Source organism: Sander vitreus, chromosome 7 (genome assembly GCF_031162955.1).
Source record: "Sander vitreus isolate 19-12246 chromosome 7, sanVit1, whole genome shotgun sequence".
NCBI lineage: Eukaryota > Metazoa > Chordata > Actinopteri > Perciformes > Percidae > Sander > Sander vitreus.
Window position 1 is genome coordinate 2,007,230 of NC_135861.1, and position 14,719 is coordinate 2,021,948.

At 42.6% G+C, this 14,719-nt stretch overlaps 1 protein-coding gene across 3 annotated transcripts in view; it reads left to right on the forward strand.

Annotated features, from left to right (window-relative positions):
- Positions 1–14,237, forward strand: part of slc38a5b (solute carrier family 38 member 5b) — a 32,265-nt gene extending 18,028 nt beyond the window's left edge. For all 3 annotated transcript variants that reach the window (XM_078254153.1, XM_078254151.1, XM_078254152.1), the window contains exons 7-16: positions 752–833; positions 2,444–2,526; positions 4,223–4,281; positions 4,772–4,888; positions 6,108–6,187; positions 7,400–7,500; positions 7,631–7,755; positions 8,970–9,114; positions 10,026–10,129; positions 12,267–14,237. In XM_078254153.1, the coding sequence (XP_078110279.1) occupies positions 752–833; positions 2,444–2,526; positions 4,223–4,281; positions 4,772–4,888; positions 6,108–6,187; positions 7,400–7,500; positions 7,631–7,755; positions 8,970–9,114; positions 10,026–10,129; positions 12,267–12,371 (1,001 nt within the window). In that variant the 3' untranslated portion in view covers positions 12,372–14,237. The remainder of the gene's footprint in view (positions 1–751; positions 834–2,443; positions 2,527–4,222; positions 4,282–4,771; positions 4,889–6,107; positions 6,188–7,399; positions 7,501–7,630; positions 7,756–8,969; positions 9,115–10,025; positions 10,130–12,266) is intronic.
- Positions 14,238–14,719: the final 482 nt, after the last annotated feature.

Here is a 14,719-nt window from a genome sequence, read left to right on the forward strand (position 1 = left end):
ATTGTAGAGCTTTTTTTTACTCAATAACGGATGCTAGGTTGTAATTTCCACTGGGGACAGGGGGGACATGCCCAATCTATGTTTTCAAAATCCCATTTGTGTCCCCCCCCCACCCACTTTTAAATTGTAAACATTTTTGACTCTATGAAATGATTTTCTCAAGCCTTGGCGATCGCCCAGATATTAAACTATAAAGACAGTAAGACATCGTTTTCTTATACATAGTTTAGTACTATTCTTTCTGGCAGACTTTATCATTATGATCAACGTCATTATTTCCTGGGTTTTGTATCACCATAGTCTCTAGATGTAGATGGATGTAGAAATGCAGGATATGGGATTCAAATAGAAAACATTTTTCTGGCAGAGGAACCCCAGACCCCCTATTTTTGTGTGCCACCCACTTCTCAATCCAAAGTTACACCATTGGACAGATGTGATTTCAAATGTAGCTAAGAACAAAACATACTTGTGTAAAAGTAAAATTACAGATTTTAAAAACTACGTTAAAAAGTATGTTGTACACAAAACAACGACCCAATTACAGAAACGTGAGTAATTGTAAATCGTTACTTTCCACCTCTGGTAATGGAGACGTTTATGTCATATGACTAGGTTGTAATAATACATCTTGCCAAGGGAAGCAAATGTGCCAGAACATCACTGTTTTGTGGGAACATGTAAAAACATGTGGCCATGGAAACTAATAACCACTCTTTCTTCAGGCTGTCTATGTTTTCCTTCCCTGCAGCCATGTCCAGCTACCTGTTCATAGTCAAATCTGAGTTACCGCTGGTCATCCAAGCCTTTCTCGGCCAGACATCCAGCTCTGAGTGAGTACTGCTAGCAACTAGGAATCAACAATACACAAACAAAGCGGCGCACATCGCCACTGTTATCGCTCGTTTCAGACCAGCCCCCCAGGAAGTGCGCCGGGCTTTGAAGCTAATTAACGTAGCGGCCAAACAGTGGAATTACAACTTCCATGTCGGTCACGTGATGCCCTCTGGCGCAAAAAGACTTTTCCCCACAGACTTACACGGAGAAAGAGACATTTGTAAATCAGTGGATATGTTTTTTTGAGCCCCCGCGAAATAACTCGTTTCACTATCAGAATTTTTTGATCCATTCTGTCCGACAACATTTGTAAAGTCTAGAAGACCCGCACTATTAAATCATTTAATCCCTATTCAAGTTAGCAGAGTGCTAAACAGGAAGTAGCCTGTTGTGTATTTTGGGCTACTGTAGGCTCCGTAGTGTGATACACCTGATGGATTGTGGGTAACTTTAGCCTCGGTTGTTGGTGTTAGCCATGATGTGGTAAACACATGCTGTTGGACTATTAAACGGTTTATATTCCGACGCAAGTGTCTTTGCTAGTCTAAGACCGACGCAGTTGTCAATTTCCAGCGCCCGCGTCGTTTAAACAGCAAATGCACCTGCGCCCATCTGTGCGCCAATGGGCGTGCTGGTCTTACAGGGAGGTGTGTTCAGGTGTATTCTGGGCGTGCTGGTCTTACAGGGAGGTGTGTTCAGGTGCATTCTGGGCGTGCTGGTCTTACAGGGAGGTGTGTTCAGGTGCATTCTGGGCGTGCTGGTCTTACAGGGAGGTGTGTTCAGGTGCATTCTGGGTGTGCTGGTCTTACAGGGAGGTGTGTTCAGGTGCATTCTGGGCGTGCTGGTCTTACAGGGAGGTGTGTTCAGGTGCATTCTGTGTGTATTGCTATCTTGAGGCAGTGGGAAGTGATGGCGCCATCGCGCCATTGACCAACAGAAACCTGGTCTAAAGTCAATAACGCAACATTTCATTGTTATTTTAACAGCACATTAGTAAAATGCACGCACACTATGTTTGTTACACACACAGGGATGCGCAGCAGCACACAAACATGCAGAAGATTAAAAATAAAAATATTACAATGTGAAATAGTATTATGGCCTTTTGGGGGCATAGTGCTCGTGCCATATATGATCTGCTCATGCGCTTTCACTTCACGCACGAGCAGATCAGTTTCTTCTCCTGAAAATCTCTCATTCGTGCTCATCAAATCCTCCATCATAACAGCAATGCTCCAAGGTCCAAACGCGCCTGGCTTTTAAAGGGAATGGGAGATGATCTCTGATTGGTTTACTGCATGTTACGCCCAAAACACACCCGATTATGATTAATGAAGACACTAAGTACAACCCTTTTGAACCATGCATTCTTGTTTTTTTCCACCATAACTTGATGCAGAAAAGGCACAAATTGTTGCACAAAAATTCACAAGAATGCAGGAAATGAAGTGTTTGATGCTCAAAATTTCCTGGAGGACAAACCCCAGACCCCCCACCCCCCTCCTCTTATAATGACAGGGAAATATTGCATCATTAATGAAAAACATTTGCTTACGTGTGTGTGTGTGTGTGTGTGTGTGTGTGTGTGTGTGTCTTCTGCACCTAGCGACTGGTTCATGAATGGGAACTACCTCATCATCATCGTCACTGTGGGCATCATCCTCCCCCTGGCTCTGATGAAACACCTGGGTAAGCCACTTCACCTCCATGTCATCATACTACTCAACAACTCCTCAGAGGAATACTGCTGATAGTTTGTGTACAGCACACGTGTCAAACTCAAGGCCCACGGGCCAAATCTGGCCAAATTCCCCCCCCCTCACTCAGAAATTCTCACACCACCAACGAGTTTGCATATTCAGGCCTAATTTTGAAAATGCAATCAGAATCCGTTGTTTTTGCTAAATTCTATGATGACTAAGGAACGTTTTTGCTGACGTTTTTAGGACTTTATGTGGACCAAATTGTATGTGAAAAAGGCTATATGAGACATGCAATAATATAGTCAAATGTATAAAAAAAACATGTCAATAAAGTATACATGACTGGCCCTTGATGTGATTCTCATTTTCCAGTGTGGCCCTTAGGGAAGTTGAGTTTGACACTCCTGTACAAATACACCATTACTTGATTCAACTCTTTTGGAAGAACTTAAAGCTATAGTGCGCCACTGTTCTATATTAATCAACGTGCGTTACATTCAAGCCATAGCCAAATGAGTTGCTACAAAGCTAATAAAGCCTGTCAGCTCCACAAAACTCTCTCTGTATTTCTCAGTATGGCTATGTTTACAAAACGGTGTCTTCTGGCGACTTTTCTCGCGCAGCAGCTGGAGTGATGCGTCACCGCTGAGAAAGGAAACAGCAGCGTTCAGCTTTGGAAACAAAGACATAAAAACTAGAGAATGCAATTTCTGAAGAAATTGTGGTGTGAATGCTGTATGTTGAAAGGCTGACACTACCCTGAATGTATGAAAGAGGTGGAACATTTTAAAGTTTGAATGGTGTTTCTCTGTGAATGTATGAACGAGAAGATATCAGTTGAAAATGTATGTATTTTGAAAAGTCCGTCCATTGACGTGAATCGAGAACATTTCCCCGAAAACCTTGAATATTTCGGAAATTATGAAAGTTATGGAAATTTTGTATAGAAGCAGGAATGTCCTAAGGGTGCTGAACGTTTTGGTGTTTGAATGAAGTTTCTATGTTGAAAAATGTGGAAGGAGTTAATGTGCAAATAAAGGGTATGGAAAAATAATAACAAATACGTAGAAGAACATAGGTTGTGAACTACAAGATGATTACCTCCTCTCAAGAGTCCATCATGTTTTTTGTGGCATTTTAGGCCTTTATTTGTGACAGGACAGCTTAGACATGAAAGGGGAGAGAAAAGGGAAATGACATGCAGCAAAGGGCTGCATGTCATAGCGGCCAAAAACCCGTGGCCGCTATGTCGAGGACTGAGCCTCTGTCTATGGGTGAGTGTTCTACCAGGTGAGCTAACCAGGCGCCCCATAATGTTCTTTTAATCCTCCGTGTCCTTCTTGGCTACTAGCACCTGTGTGGAGGAGGGGTGGGGGTGGTGCGTAATCACGGAAGGCTTGTATCATGTGGACGCGCCGACAGTGTTGTTGTCATTACTTAGAGTTCCTCATGGGGGCGACAGAAACTACGCACTATAGCTTTAAGTTCTGTGTTTCCTTATTATATGGTGAATACAACCTTAAAAAAGCCATATAGTAGACAACAGATTGTTTCTGCTCTACCAAATATTATTCAGAGAAGCCAAAGGAAATTCAAACAGCACTTTCATAACATCAACACAATAACACTTACCTACAGAATGTGTATTTCTTTGAATGTGTGTCTCATCTTGCGTTCTGCAGGGTATCTTGGTTACACCAGCGGCTTCTCTCTCTCCTGCATGGTTTTCTTCCTCTCTGCGGTGAGTCTGTGGGAAGTCACAGTGTATTACTTAATGTCAAGTCTCGCATTGCCAGATCTCCACAGCGCTGTAGAGTAAGGTCTGGCTACACCGCAGATGCATCCTGGGATAGGAGAAAAAAACGCTCTGGGTTCCTTGCATTTCCTTGAACCAACTACAATCGTCTTCTAAGCATTTGCACCCCGCAAAAGAAAATGCCTCATACAATATTAAATGAAGTGAACTGTTGACGCAATACAGTAATGTGAGATATTTAAATCAGCTGATACATGGTTAAACCTCATTATCTCTTACCAGTGTATCTCTGTGTGTACTTCGTCCACAGCAATCCCACCAATCAGTCCCAAAACCTCCCAGTTAGAGAGGCCCTAAACATATTCTTTGTAAATCTTTTTCTTTAAAACTTGCCATTATCAGGGTGTAGCTCGCTAGCTCGAAGTTCAAAGTTTGTTTCGGTTGCAAGTCCAACTCTCTTTCTCTGTCACATCAGGTCATCTACAAAAAATTCAACATTGCTTGTCCTCTGGAAGTGTTTGGCAACTACTCTGTGACCACAGACATCTCAGAGGACGCATGCGCTGTCAAATACCTCACCATCAACCAAGAGGTACACACAAACACACACACACACACAGACACAAACCCACACACACTCTCACACAAACACACACACACACACACACACAGACACAAACCCCCCCCCACACACACACACACACACACACACATACAGACACACAGACTTTGTTTTATCTATAGGGCTGAAACTAACGATTATTCTCATAGTTAAATAATCTGTTGATTATTTTCTCAATTAATAGATTAGTTGTTTGGTCTCTAAAATGTCAGAAAATGGTGGGAAAAGAAATGTTGATCAGTGTTTCCCAAAGCCCAAGATGACGTCCTCAAATGTCTTTATTTGTCCACAACCAATTTGGTTCCTTAAAATCAGTTTTTATCTTGTAAATCTGTGACTCTCTGATTCTTTCTCATAAATGTACGACTTTAATCTCAGAAATTCTGAGCTTTATCTCTGAATATTACCCTCCTCCCCCGGCTCCGTATTTTTTTCCTACAATGACCCTAACACGCTATCATGCATATTAACAATTAATCGAGAAAATAATGATTAAATCAACAAAGAAAATAATCGTTAGGGTTAGTTGCAGCACCGATTGCTCGTTTTTTTACCCAACGGACGCAGGCACTCAAAGATATTCAGTTTACTGTCACAGAGAAGTAAAGAAACTAGAAAATATTCACATTTAACAAGCTGACATCGGAGAAGTTTTCCTTTTTTTCTCCATAAAAAATGACTCAAACCGATTATCGGTTATCAAAATAGTTGCCGATTAATTGAACAGTTGTATTGTCTTCCCGTCGACCGTTCAACTTTTAGTTTTTTTGGATCAAAATGTGAAATGAAAGCTTTTTTTTTTTTCAACATTTGCATCGTCTTTTTTCGACACTTGTTGCTTTTCCCGACAATTTTGGCGTTCTTTTTTGCAATTATTGTCATTCCCCCCAAGTAAGTGAACTAATCATTTATTTTACTTGTGAAGAGTGTTGTAGGAACCATCCACGTTACTTTTTTGTGCCAATTCTGTTGAAAGAAACCCAAAATTCTGATAGAAACACAAGGGTTTATAGTCGACAACTAATGGATGAATCTTTGCAGCTCTAGTCTGTTCAGAGGGCGGCGGTGTGCTCTGAACACATGTATGGTCAGGAACTATTTGTGGGTGCATCATATTACACATAGCTGGACACGTGGAGTTCATGAGCTTCCTGGAAAACATTCAGTTACTCTGTTACTTGATTTGCAGACGGCGTATACCATCCCCATCCTGGCATTTGCTTTTGTATGTCACCCTGAAGTGCTTCCCATCTACACTGAACTGAGCAAGTAAGATGTACACATTCTTACATTCTTCACATACAGTACACTTTCGATGTGATTTAGTTTTTGGCAGTAAAGGAGGGTGTTCAGGGCTCTCTTTGATGCACACAGTCATGGGCGCACTTTTTGTTTCAACATTGGGGGGGGGGGGGACGGACACATTATGACCGAACCCCATTGACCGATTATAGGAATCATTTACATCTTGTTAACCTTGTTAAAACCATATAAGTTTTAACATAAAATACATGACAGTCAAGTAGACACAATTATTATTACATTACATTACATTACATTACATGTCGTTTAGCTGACGCTTTCATCCAAAGTGATTTCCAATTAATGCTTTCAACCTTGAAGGTGCAAACTCCAGACAACAAGAAGTAAGTTCATTAGCTTTAGATAACCAAAACTACAAAGAACCATATGAAAGTGCAGCTTTAAGAATATATATATATATTTATACATATTTATCATCCGAGGTGTAGTCAGAAGAGATGTGTTTTTAGCCTTCGTTGGAAGATGCGTAGGCTTTCGGCCGTCCTGATGTCAGTAGGGAGCTCATTCCACCATTTAGGAGCCAGGACAGCAAACAGTCGGGATTTCGTTGAGTGATGAGTTGTCCCTCGCTGTGAGAGGGCAGCAAGCACGTTGGCTGATGCCGAGCGGAGTGGGGGGGGGTCGGCGTGTAGGGTTTGACCCCTCCTGGATGTGAGCTGGGGCTGATCCGTTTGTGACACTGCAACTCGCCATTGAAATTGTTGGGAAGGGTATTTTGACCTCTTTTGGGGAGTGGGTTGTCTTACATTTTTTGAGGGGGGACAAATCTACCTCTTCTAAATTATGGGGGGGAAGGACAAATCCCCTGCAACCCCCCCCCCCGAAATCTACACCTATGCACACAGTACTAGTCCTCCCCCAGTTTTAGGCCTTGGTTACTGGTGCCTGCATAAACACATTAGTATATAAATAAACATTGGTATGAAATAATCAAACAATATATACAGAAACAAATATGTACATGTGACTGTTTAACATTTATGAAAAAAAGAGGCTATATGGATTAGTGCAGCATGTGCAGAAATGTTCAATGTGTTCAATAAAAGTATGTTGGAAAAGGATTTGTTTTAACTTCAACAGATCACATATTTTCCTCATATCGTGCAGCCCTAGTGTAATGTATTGCTAAAAAACATCTGCTATCTTTTCCTCCTAAAGCCCAACCAAGAGAAGAATGCAGAATATTGGGAATGTTTCCATCCTGGGCATGTTCATCATGTACTTCCTCACCGCCACATTCGGCTATCTGACCTTCTACGGTGAGCGCAACGTCTCTTTGAGTCCGCTGCAGAACTCGGTCTAATGATAGTGAGGCGTCACAGGTTATATCTGTGTGTGTGTGTGTGTGTGTGTGTGTGTGTGTGTGTGTGTGTGTGTGTGTGTGTGTAGGGAACACTGAGGCAGAGCTGCTCCATACCTACAGTAAGGTGGACCCCCTGGACACTCTGATCCTGTGTGTTCGCCTGGCTGTCCTGGTGGCCGTCACTCTGACTGTACCCGTGGTCTTGTTTCCTGTAAGAACATGTCTCTCTCTCTCTCTCACACACACACACACACACACACACACACACACACACACACACACAAACACACAAAAGTAAAGTGGGAAGGATTCAGTAAATAAGTGTCCAGCACCAACATGCAAAACCATAGACTTTAAAAATAGTGGACGTAGCATCGAGTTTGGCGATTTAGCTGTCGCCATCTTGGTTTTTTGCAACTGCATGTGACAATTATTGACGAGAGGGTGGAAGAGGGTTCTGAAGTGAGTCCTCCGGCAGAGATTTACTTCGGGGACTTCAGGGTACTGGCGCCATTCATCTCTGTGTACGACAGAACAGAAAATCTGCAGACCTCCCCTCAGGTTACCAGCTAACGCCAGCGGTAGCTAGCTAGCTTGGTTGGCAGAAAGCTGAACAAGATATTTCTAGGTGACCAAAATGTTCCAGTTAACTTTACTGAAGTGAAAACACACAGTGAGATGGTCAAGGTATAAGATGAAAACACCAAAAACAAGTTGAGGTCTATTTTAATGTACCCAGTGTTAGCATGGTTAGCATCGCTAAGCCTCTGTCCTGACTGACAGGTCCTAAAGCATCCCCTGCTTTATCGTCTGGTTTAAAATAAATGGGAGCATCATTTACTAAATGAACATCATGCTGTGTTGAAGAAGACTTGAAACTAGCGATTGAGACCATAAACTCATTATGAAAATGTTTACTGAGGTAATAAATGAAGAGAGAAGTAGGCTCATTTTCTCACAGACTTCTATAGAAACAGACTTCTGTTTGGAGCCGGTGGAGTCTCCCCCTGCTGGAAGTTAGAGAGAATGCAGCTTTAAGGAGCTTCAGCGTCGGCTTCACTTTTCAGACATGGAAGTTGCCACTTAGGTGAGATGTCAATAGCGGCCTACTGTTAATTTTTACCCTGGGCCTCCAGGTGGATGAATAAGGCCCTTGTGTTCGATATCATTTTAACAAATCAAAATGCAATATAGAATGTGATTATGGAAACTGCATTTTTAAATTCCATATTTATTTATATATAGCTTTTATAGTTCACTACTTCACTACTTCAGCGTCGGCTTCACTTCTCAGACGCGGAAGTTGCCGCTTGCACAGTTGACGATTTTTAACACAGTTCTTCTGCATTTACGTGTTGTAAGTTACACTGACTCTGTCTGAAAACTGAGCAGCATTATGTGTCCTTACGTCTGTATTTCTGTCAGATCCGGCGGGCCCTCCTGCAGCTGCTGTTTCCAGGGAAACCCTTCCACTGGCTGCGTCACATCGCCATCGCCTTGTGTCTGCTGTTTGTTGTCAACCTGCTGGTCATCCTCGTTCCTAACATCCGAGACATCTTTGGCATTACAGGTGGGACATTAGACTTGGAAGCACGACGAAAGCCTGAATGAAAAGGGCTGTTTGTAAAAAGAAACAAAGTTCTAGTGCAATAAAAATGAACTCTGACGTGGCCGGGTTGGTTCAGTGGGTGGAGCGGGTGCACATATACCCACACCCTTCTACTTCCAATCCATGGGACCTATCTTTTGAAAAAATATGAACGGGAGTCAATGGAGAGATAATAATTACTTTTTGGTCCGGTTTGAATTGAGCCATGAATTACACATATGATGTTCATCAGTTTAATTGATCATTTCGATTGCAAGAAAGTCTCAGTTTATTAAGACTACACACTTCAAAGTCGCATGGATGACATCTCTCTGAAGCTACGATGTCTCTGTGTATCGTACCGGGGATGTAAGGTTGCTCAAATGAGCAGAGGATCTGGCTTGTTCTCTTTCTTCTCTGCTGATAAAGATCTGTGTGTTGTGGAACAGAGCTAAGCTAGCTAGCGAGCAAGTTGAGCATCAAGCTAGGTGACGTAAATTGTGTGAGACGAGAGATGTAGTTCACTGAGCGGTTTCACACTAAACTAAGTGGTCATGTGACAAACCTACGGCTAACTGAGACTTTCTTTGGTTGAAGAATTATCTTTTAAACTGACGAACATCATATTTGTAATTAATGGCTCAATTCAAACGGGATCAAAAAATAATTTGCCTCTCCCCTTTCACAACCGTTATCCGAATAAAGGTCCCGTGAGGTCTATCGGAAGGGGAGGGACTTTGCCTCTTTATTGTCAAACCAAGACACATGCAGCACACAGTTGGCCACAGTACTGGATTTCATTCTGTGGTCTCATTCGTTACAATCAACAGCTTTCTCTGAGATAAATTCTGTTTTTACAATGAAATGATTTATTGTGCGTCCTCTGTGTCTAGGGGCAACCACTGCTCCCAGTCTGATCTTCATCCTTCCTGGACTGTTCTACATTCGCATCGTCCCCACCGACCAGGAACCCATGAACTCCAGACCAAAGATCCAGGTAGGTTCACACCTCTCCCTGACACAACAACACAGTTAACAGTTTTTTCAACCTGGACCCTATTTTCCCATGCATTTGTGTCTAAGTGTACCCTGGAAATCCAGAGTTCTCGCAAGAGCACAGTTGTAATTAGCTCAGCGAGTCACTCTGGCATTCAGCAATGATGCTCATTAACTATGCCCTGGTAGCCGAGCTGCACCAATCACATCGGCGCATCTGATGTAGGCGGGCCAGAGGCGAGCTAAACAGACGGCGACAGTGCTGCATGTCGATGTCATTAGTAAACATTGCAAGATGGCTACGAATGAACACCAGTTGTTTGAAATGGCTTTGGCCGCTACAATGAACGAGTTAGACTTGGCTTTTTATCTAAAAGAGGAACAGAAGACGGAGCTCCAATCGTTCCTTTACAAGAAGGACGTTTTTGCTGTTTTGCCGACCGGATACGGCAAGTGTTTAATCTACCAGTTAGCTCCACTGGTAGCTAAGAGTTTAATCTACCAGTTAGCTCCGCTGGTAGCTAAGTGTTTAATCTACCAGTTAGCTCCTCTGGTAGCTAAGAGTTTAATCTACCAGTTAGCTCCGCTGGTAGCTAAGTGTTTAATCTACCAGTTAGCTCCTCTGGTAGCTAAGAGTTTAATCTACCAGTTAGCTCCTCTGGTAGCTAAGAGTCTAATCTCCCAGTTAGCTCCTCTGGTAGCTAAGAGTCTAATCTACCCAGTTAGCTCCTCTGGTAGCTAAGAGTTTAATCTACCAGTTAGCTCCTCTGGTAGCTAAGAGTTTAATCTACCAGTTAGCTCCTCTGGTAGCTAAGAGTCTAATCTCCCAGTTAGCTCCTCTGGTAGATAAGAGTTTAATCTCCAGGTTAGCTCCTCTGGTAGCTAAGAGTCTAATCTACCAGTTAGCTCCTCTGGTAGCTAAGAGATTAATCTACCAGTTAGCTCCTCTGGTAGCTAAGAGTCTAATCTACCAGTTAGCTCCTCTGGTAGCTAAGAGATTAATCTACCAGTTAGCTCCTCTGGTAGCTAAGAGATTAATCTACCAGTTAGCTCCTCTGGTAGCTAAGAGATTAATCTACCAGTTAGCTCCTCTGGTAGCTAAGAGTCTAATCTACCCAGTTAGCTCCTCTGGTAGCTAAGAGATTTAATCTACCAGTTAGCTCCTCTGGTAGCTAAGAGTTTAATCTACCAGTTAGCTCCTCTGGTAGCTAAGAGTTTAATCTACCAGTTAGCTCCTCTGGTAGCTAAGAGTCTAATCTACCAGTTAGCTCCTCTGGTAGCTAAGAGTTTAATCTACCAGTTAGCTCCTCTGGTAGCTAAGAGTCTAATCTACCAGTTAGCTCCTCTGGTAGCTAAGAGTCTAATCTACCAGTTAGCTCCTCTGGTAGCTAAGAGTTTAATCTACCAGTTAGCTCCTCTGGTAGCTAAGAGTCTAATCTACCAGTTAGCTCCTCTGGTAGCTAAGAGTCTAATCTACCAGTTAGCTCCTCTGGTAGCTAAGAGTTTAATCTACCAGTTAGCTCCTCTGGTAGCTAAGAGTCTAATCTACCAGTTAGCTTCCCTGGTAGCTAAGCATATGTGGCTCTGGATACGTCACCCTGTGTATTGTTGTGATTGGTCGTAGTGTTATCCAATTGCGTGCAGTGAGATTTTCAAATGCATGCTGGTGCCGCTCCTCGAGTTGGGCCATTTTCCTTTCTCATTGTAAGTATTTGTTGGCATGATTTAATAAATAATGTTTTAATGATAAACATGCATGTGACACAGTAAATTGTGGCATTGACCAACTGCCACTTTGCTCGTTTGAAATCCATGATGTCTCTCTCTCTCTCATGGGGGGGCCAAATTCTCTGGGCGGGCAAAGCAGAGAAAGGGGAGGTAACCTTTCTCCTTATGACATCATAAGGAGAAGATTCCAGATCGGCCCATCTGAGCTTTCATTTTCTCAAAGGCAGAGCAGGATACCCAGGGCTCGGTTTACACCTATCACCATTTCTAGCCACTGGGGGGCCATAGGCAGGCTGGGGGAACTCACATTAATGTTAAAAAACCTCATAAAGTGACATTTTCATGCCATGGGACCTTTAAGTATGGAACTAAGTCCTACATTGACATATCTTCTTTTTTGGGGTTTGCAGGCTGCGTGTTTCACAGCACTGGGTTTCATTTTCATGTCCATGAGCCTGACGTTCATCGGGATTGACTGGATGACCGGAGAAAAGCGAAATCTTGGCGGCCATTAAAGCGTTCACCCCAAGCCCTAAAGCGACAGCAGCCCACCGCTGCCCTCATCCATCCTCAGCTCTTCCCCCGCATGGGGGAAGCAACCTTTCTGCTGGAAGGCTCTGGGCTTTGGCGGGAGTGTTTTTATTAATCATAGGGACAATCCCTTCCTCCAGAGTGATGAGAGGAGCCCTGACTTGTCCCGTCACCCACCCAGCACCACCAGGCTCCATCACAGGTGGTTTTGTTCCTCCGTTTTCCATGAAGAGCCGACGGACACGTTGACCATTGCAGCCCCTCAACCATTAAAAGATATTTGCCCTAACAGAAGCTAAATGTGGTGTAGATTTACAGTGTTTCTCAAATGTTTTCAGACCCAGGATTACTTACCCAATAAAAGAAAACTCACAGACCATCTAACTGCCAAAACATCCCCCGAAACAAGAGGCCTCTTACTTCAACAGTACGTTGTAGGAATGTAAAGATACACTCAACTCACGATTCACGATTTTATGTTAACGTTGCGATTTTCTCCGGATTTTTTTTTAACACGAGCTCCAAATGACAAAAAATGTCCCTTTATTTATATAAACGATGCACAACAACAGATGTGTCCTCTTATCAAAACTGACACTGACTTGACAGTCTGTATTCTATCTTAAATAACAAACCCACTTCAAAATAACTACAAAAAACTTTTCAAATAAATAAACCAAGAAGACGTAGTGACATCTGAAGTCAAACAAGTGAAATCTAAAGAAGGTTTCGCACTAGGATGTTTAAAAAAAAACATCATTCTTTACACATTCACACCGATTCCTGATGCATCAGAACATCCCTAATATATTACAAATGACAGCCAAATTAAACGAAAGTTTTTAGAGAAAAGGCCGACGCACTCGTCGTCTCTGTTGCCGTCTTAATGAGGACGGATTACGTCCGAAGCCGTCGATCCACCCTGTCAGCTGTAACCGTAAACGTGATTCCTGCGTATTTCCTTCAAATGTCACAACGATCATTTGTGACGTAAATTGGAGGCAGTGTAAAAAACAACTGAAAGACAGCCAATTGAAATATAAATGTTTGAATATACACAGGAGTTTATCCACTATTGAAAACGCCACATCTCTGCGCCTCACTATTAGGGTTTGGAGTCGCTGGCAGACAGTTTGAGAAACACCGTTTTGAATTTGAAATTAAAAGTATTTTATTAAAGCTTTATTGCATAACTTTTTGATATTAATGAACGTCCGTTTCATTCAAGCCGTTGCCAAATGAGTTGCTACAAAGCTAATTAAGACTATCAGCTCCACACAACTCTCTCTGTTTCTCAGTCTGACTATGTTCAGGAGATTGAGGCGTCCAGTGACTTTCCCGCGCAGAAACTCCAGTGAAGATAACGAGCTCTTCTGAAGAGTCCATCATGTTGCTTTAATCCTCCGTGTCCTCCTTGGTGTTCTAGCAACTGCCTACTATAGCTTTAAAAATAAGATATTTCACTAAATATATCCTCGGACCACAAGGGGTCGCTCACGGACCAATCTGAGAATCATTTGTGTAGAATAACAGCAATATTATAAACGTTTAATGATCTGCTTATCTAAGTTTGACAGGCAAAATGTATTTGGTATTCTGATAAAAAAAAATGTTATTCAATAATATATGTCCCCCAACATTGTAGTCCAATTATTTCTGCTCGTTTGAATAAATTCTCTTTAATTGATGCGTTGTGATTCGTTGGGATTTTTGCGGAGCAGTATTTGGCAAAACTGGAACAGTGATTTGTCTTCCGTCAGCAAAGTATGACATGAAGTTTATGCAACTGTGAAACAATTAACCTCATGATTCATTTGTGAACATATGTGGATATCGTTTAATAAAAATGAACGAAAGATGAAACCTGTGTGTCATATTTTTTTTTTAATGTGTTTTGGTGGTAATCACAAATTAATATTTCAAATAAAAAGACTAAGAAGTTGTATAGGACAGAGATCTTCAATAGGGGGTCCTCAGAGTTACAACAGGGCCCCCCCCAGTCATTGTCTTTAGTAGCTTTAGTCTCAGAGAACGAGATGTCATGACCGATAAGACCAAATCAGGAGGTGAAACGTTAGTGTCGGTGTCTCCAAAGGTCTCCGTTTGCGGCCGTTGAGACTGAAACACAGTGTTTCCAAATGTCTCTGGTTTAGGGGCTCGGAAATGCCAGAGCAGGGGGAATGAGAGGGGGGAATGACAGAGCAGAGGGGAATGAGAGGGGGGAATGACAGAGCAGGGGGAATGAGAGGGGGGAACGCCAGAGCAGGGGGGATGAGAGGGGGAAAACGCCAGAGCAGGGGGAATGAGAGGGGAAATGCCAGAGCAGGGGGAA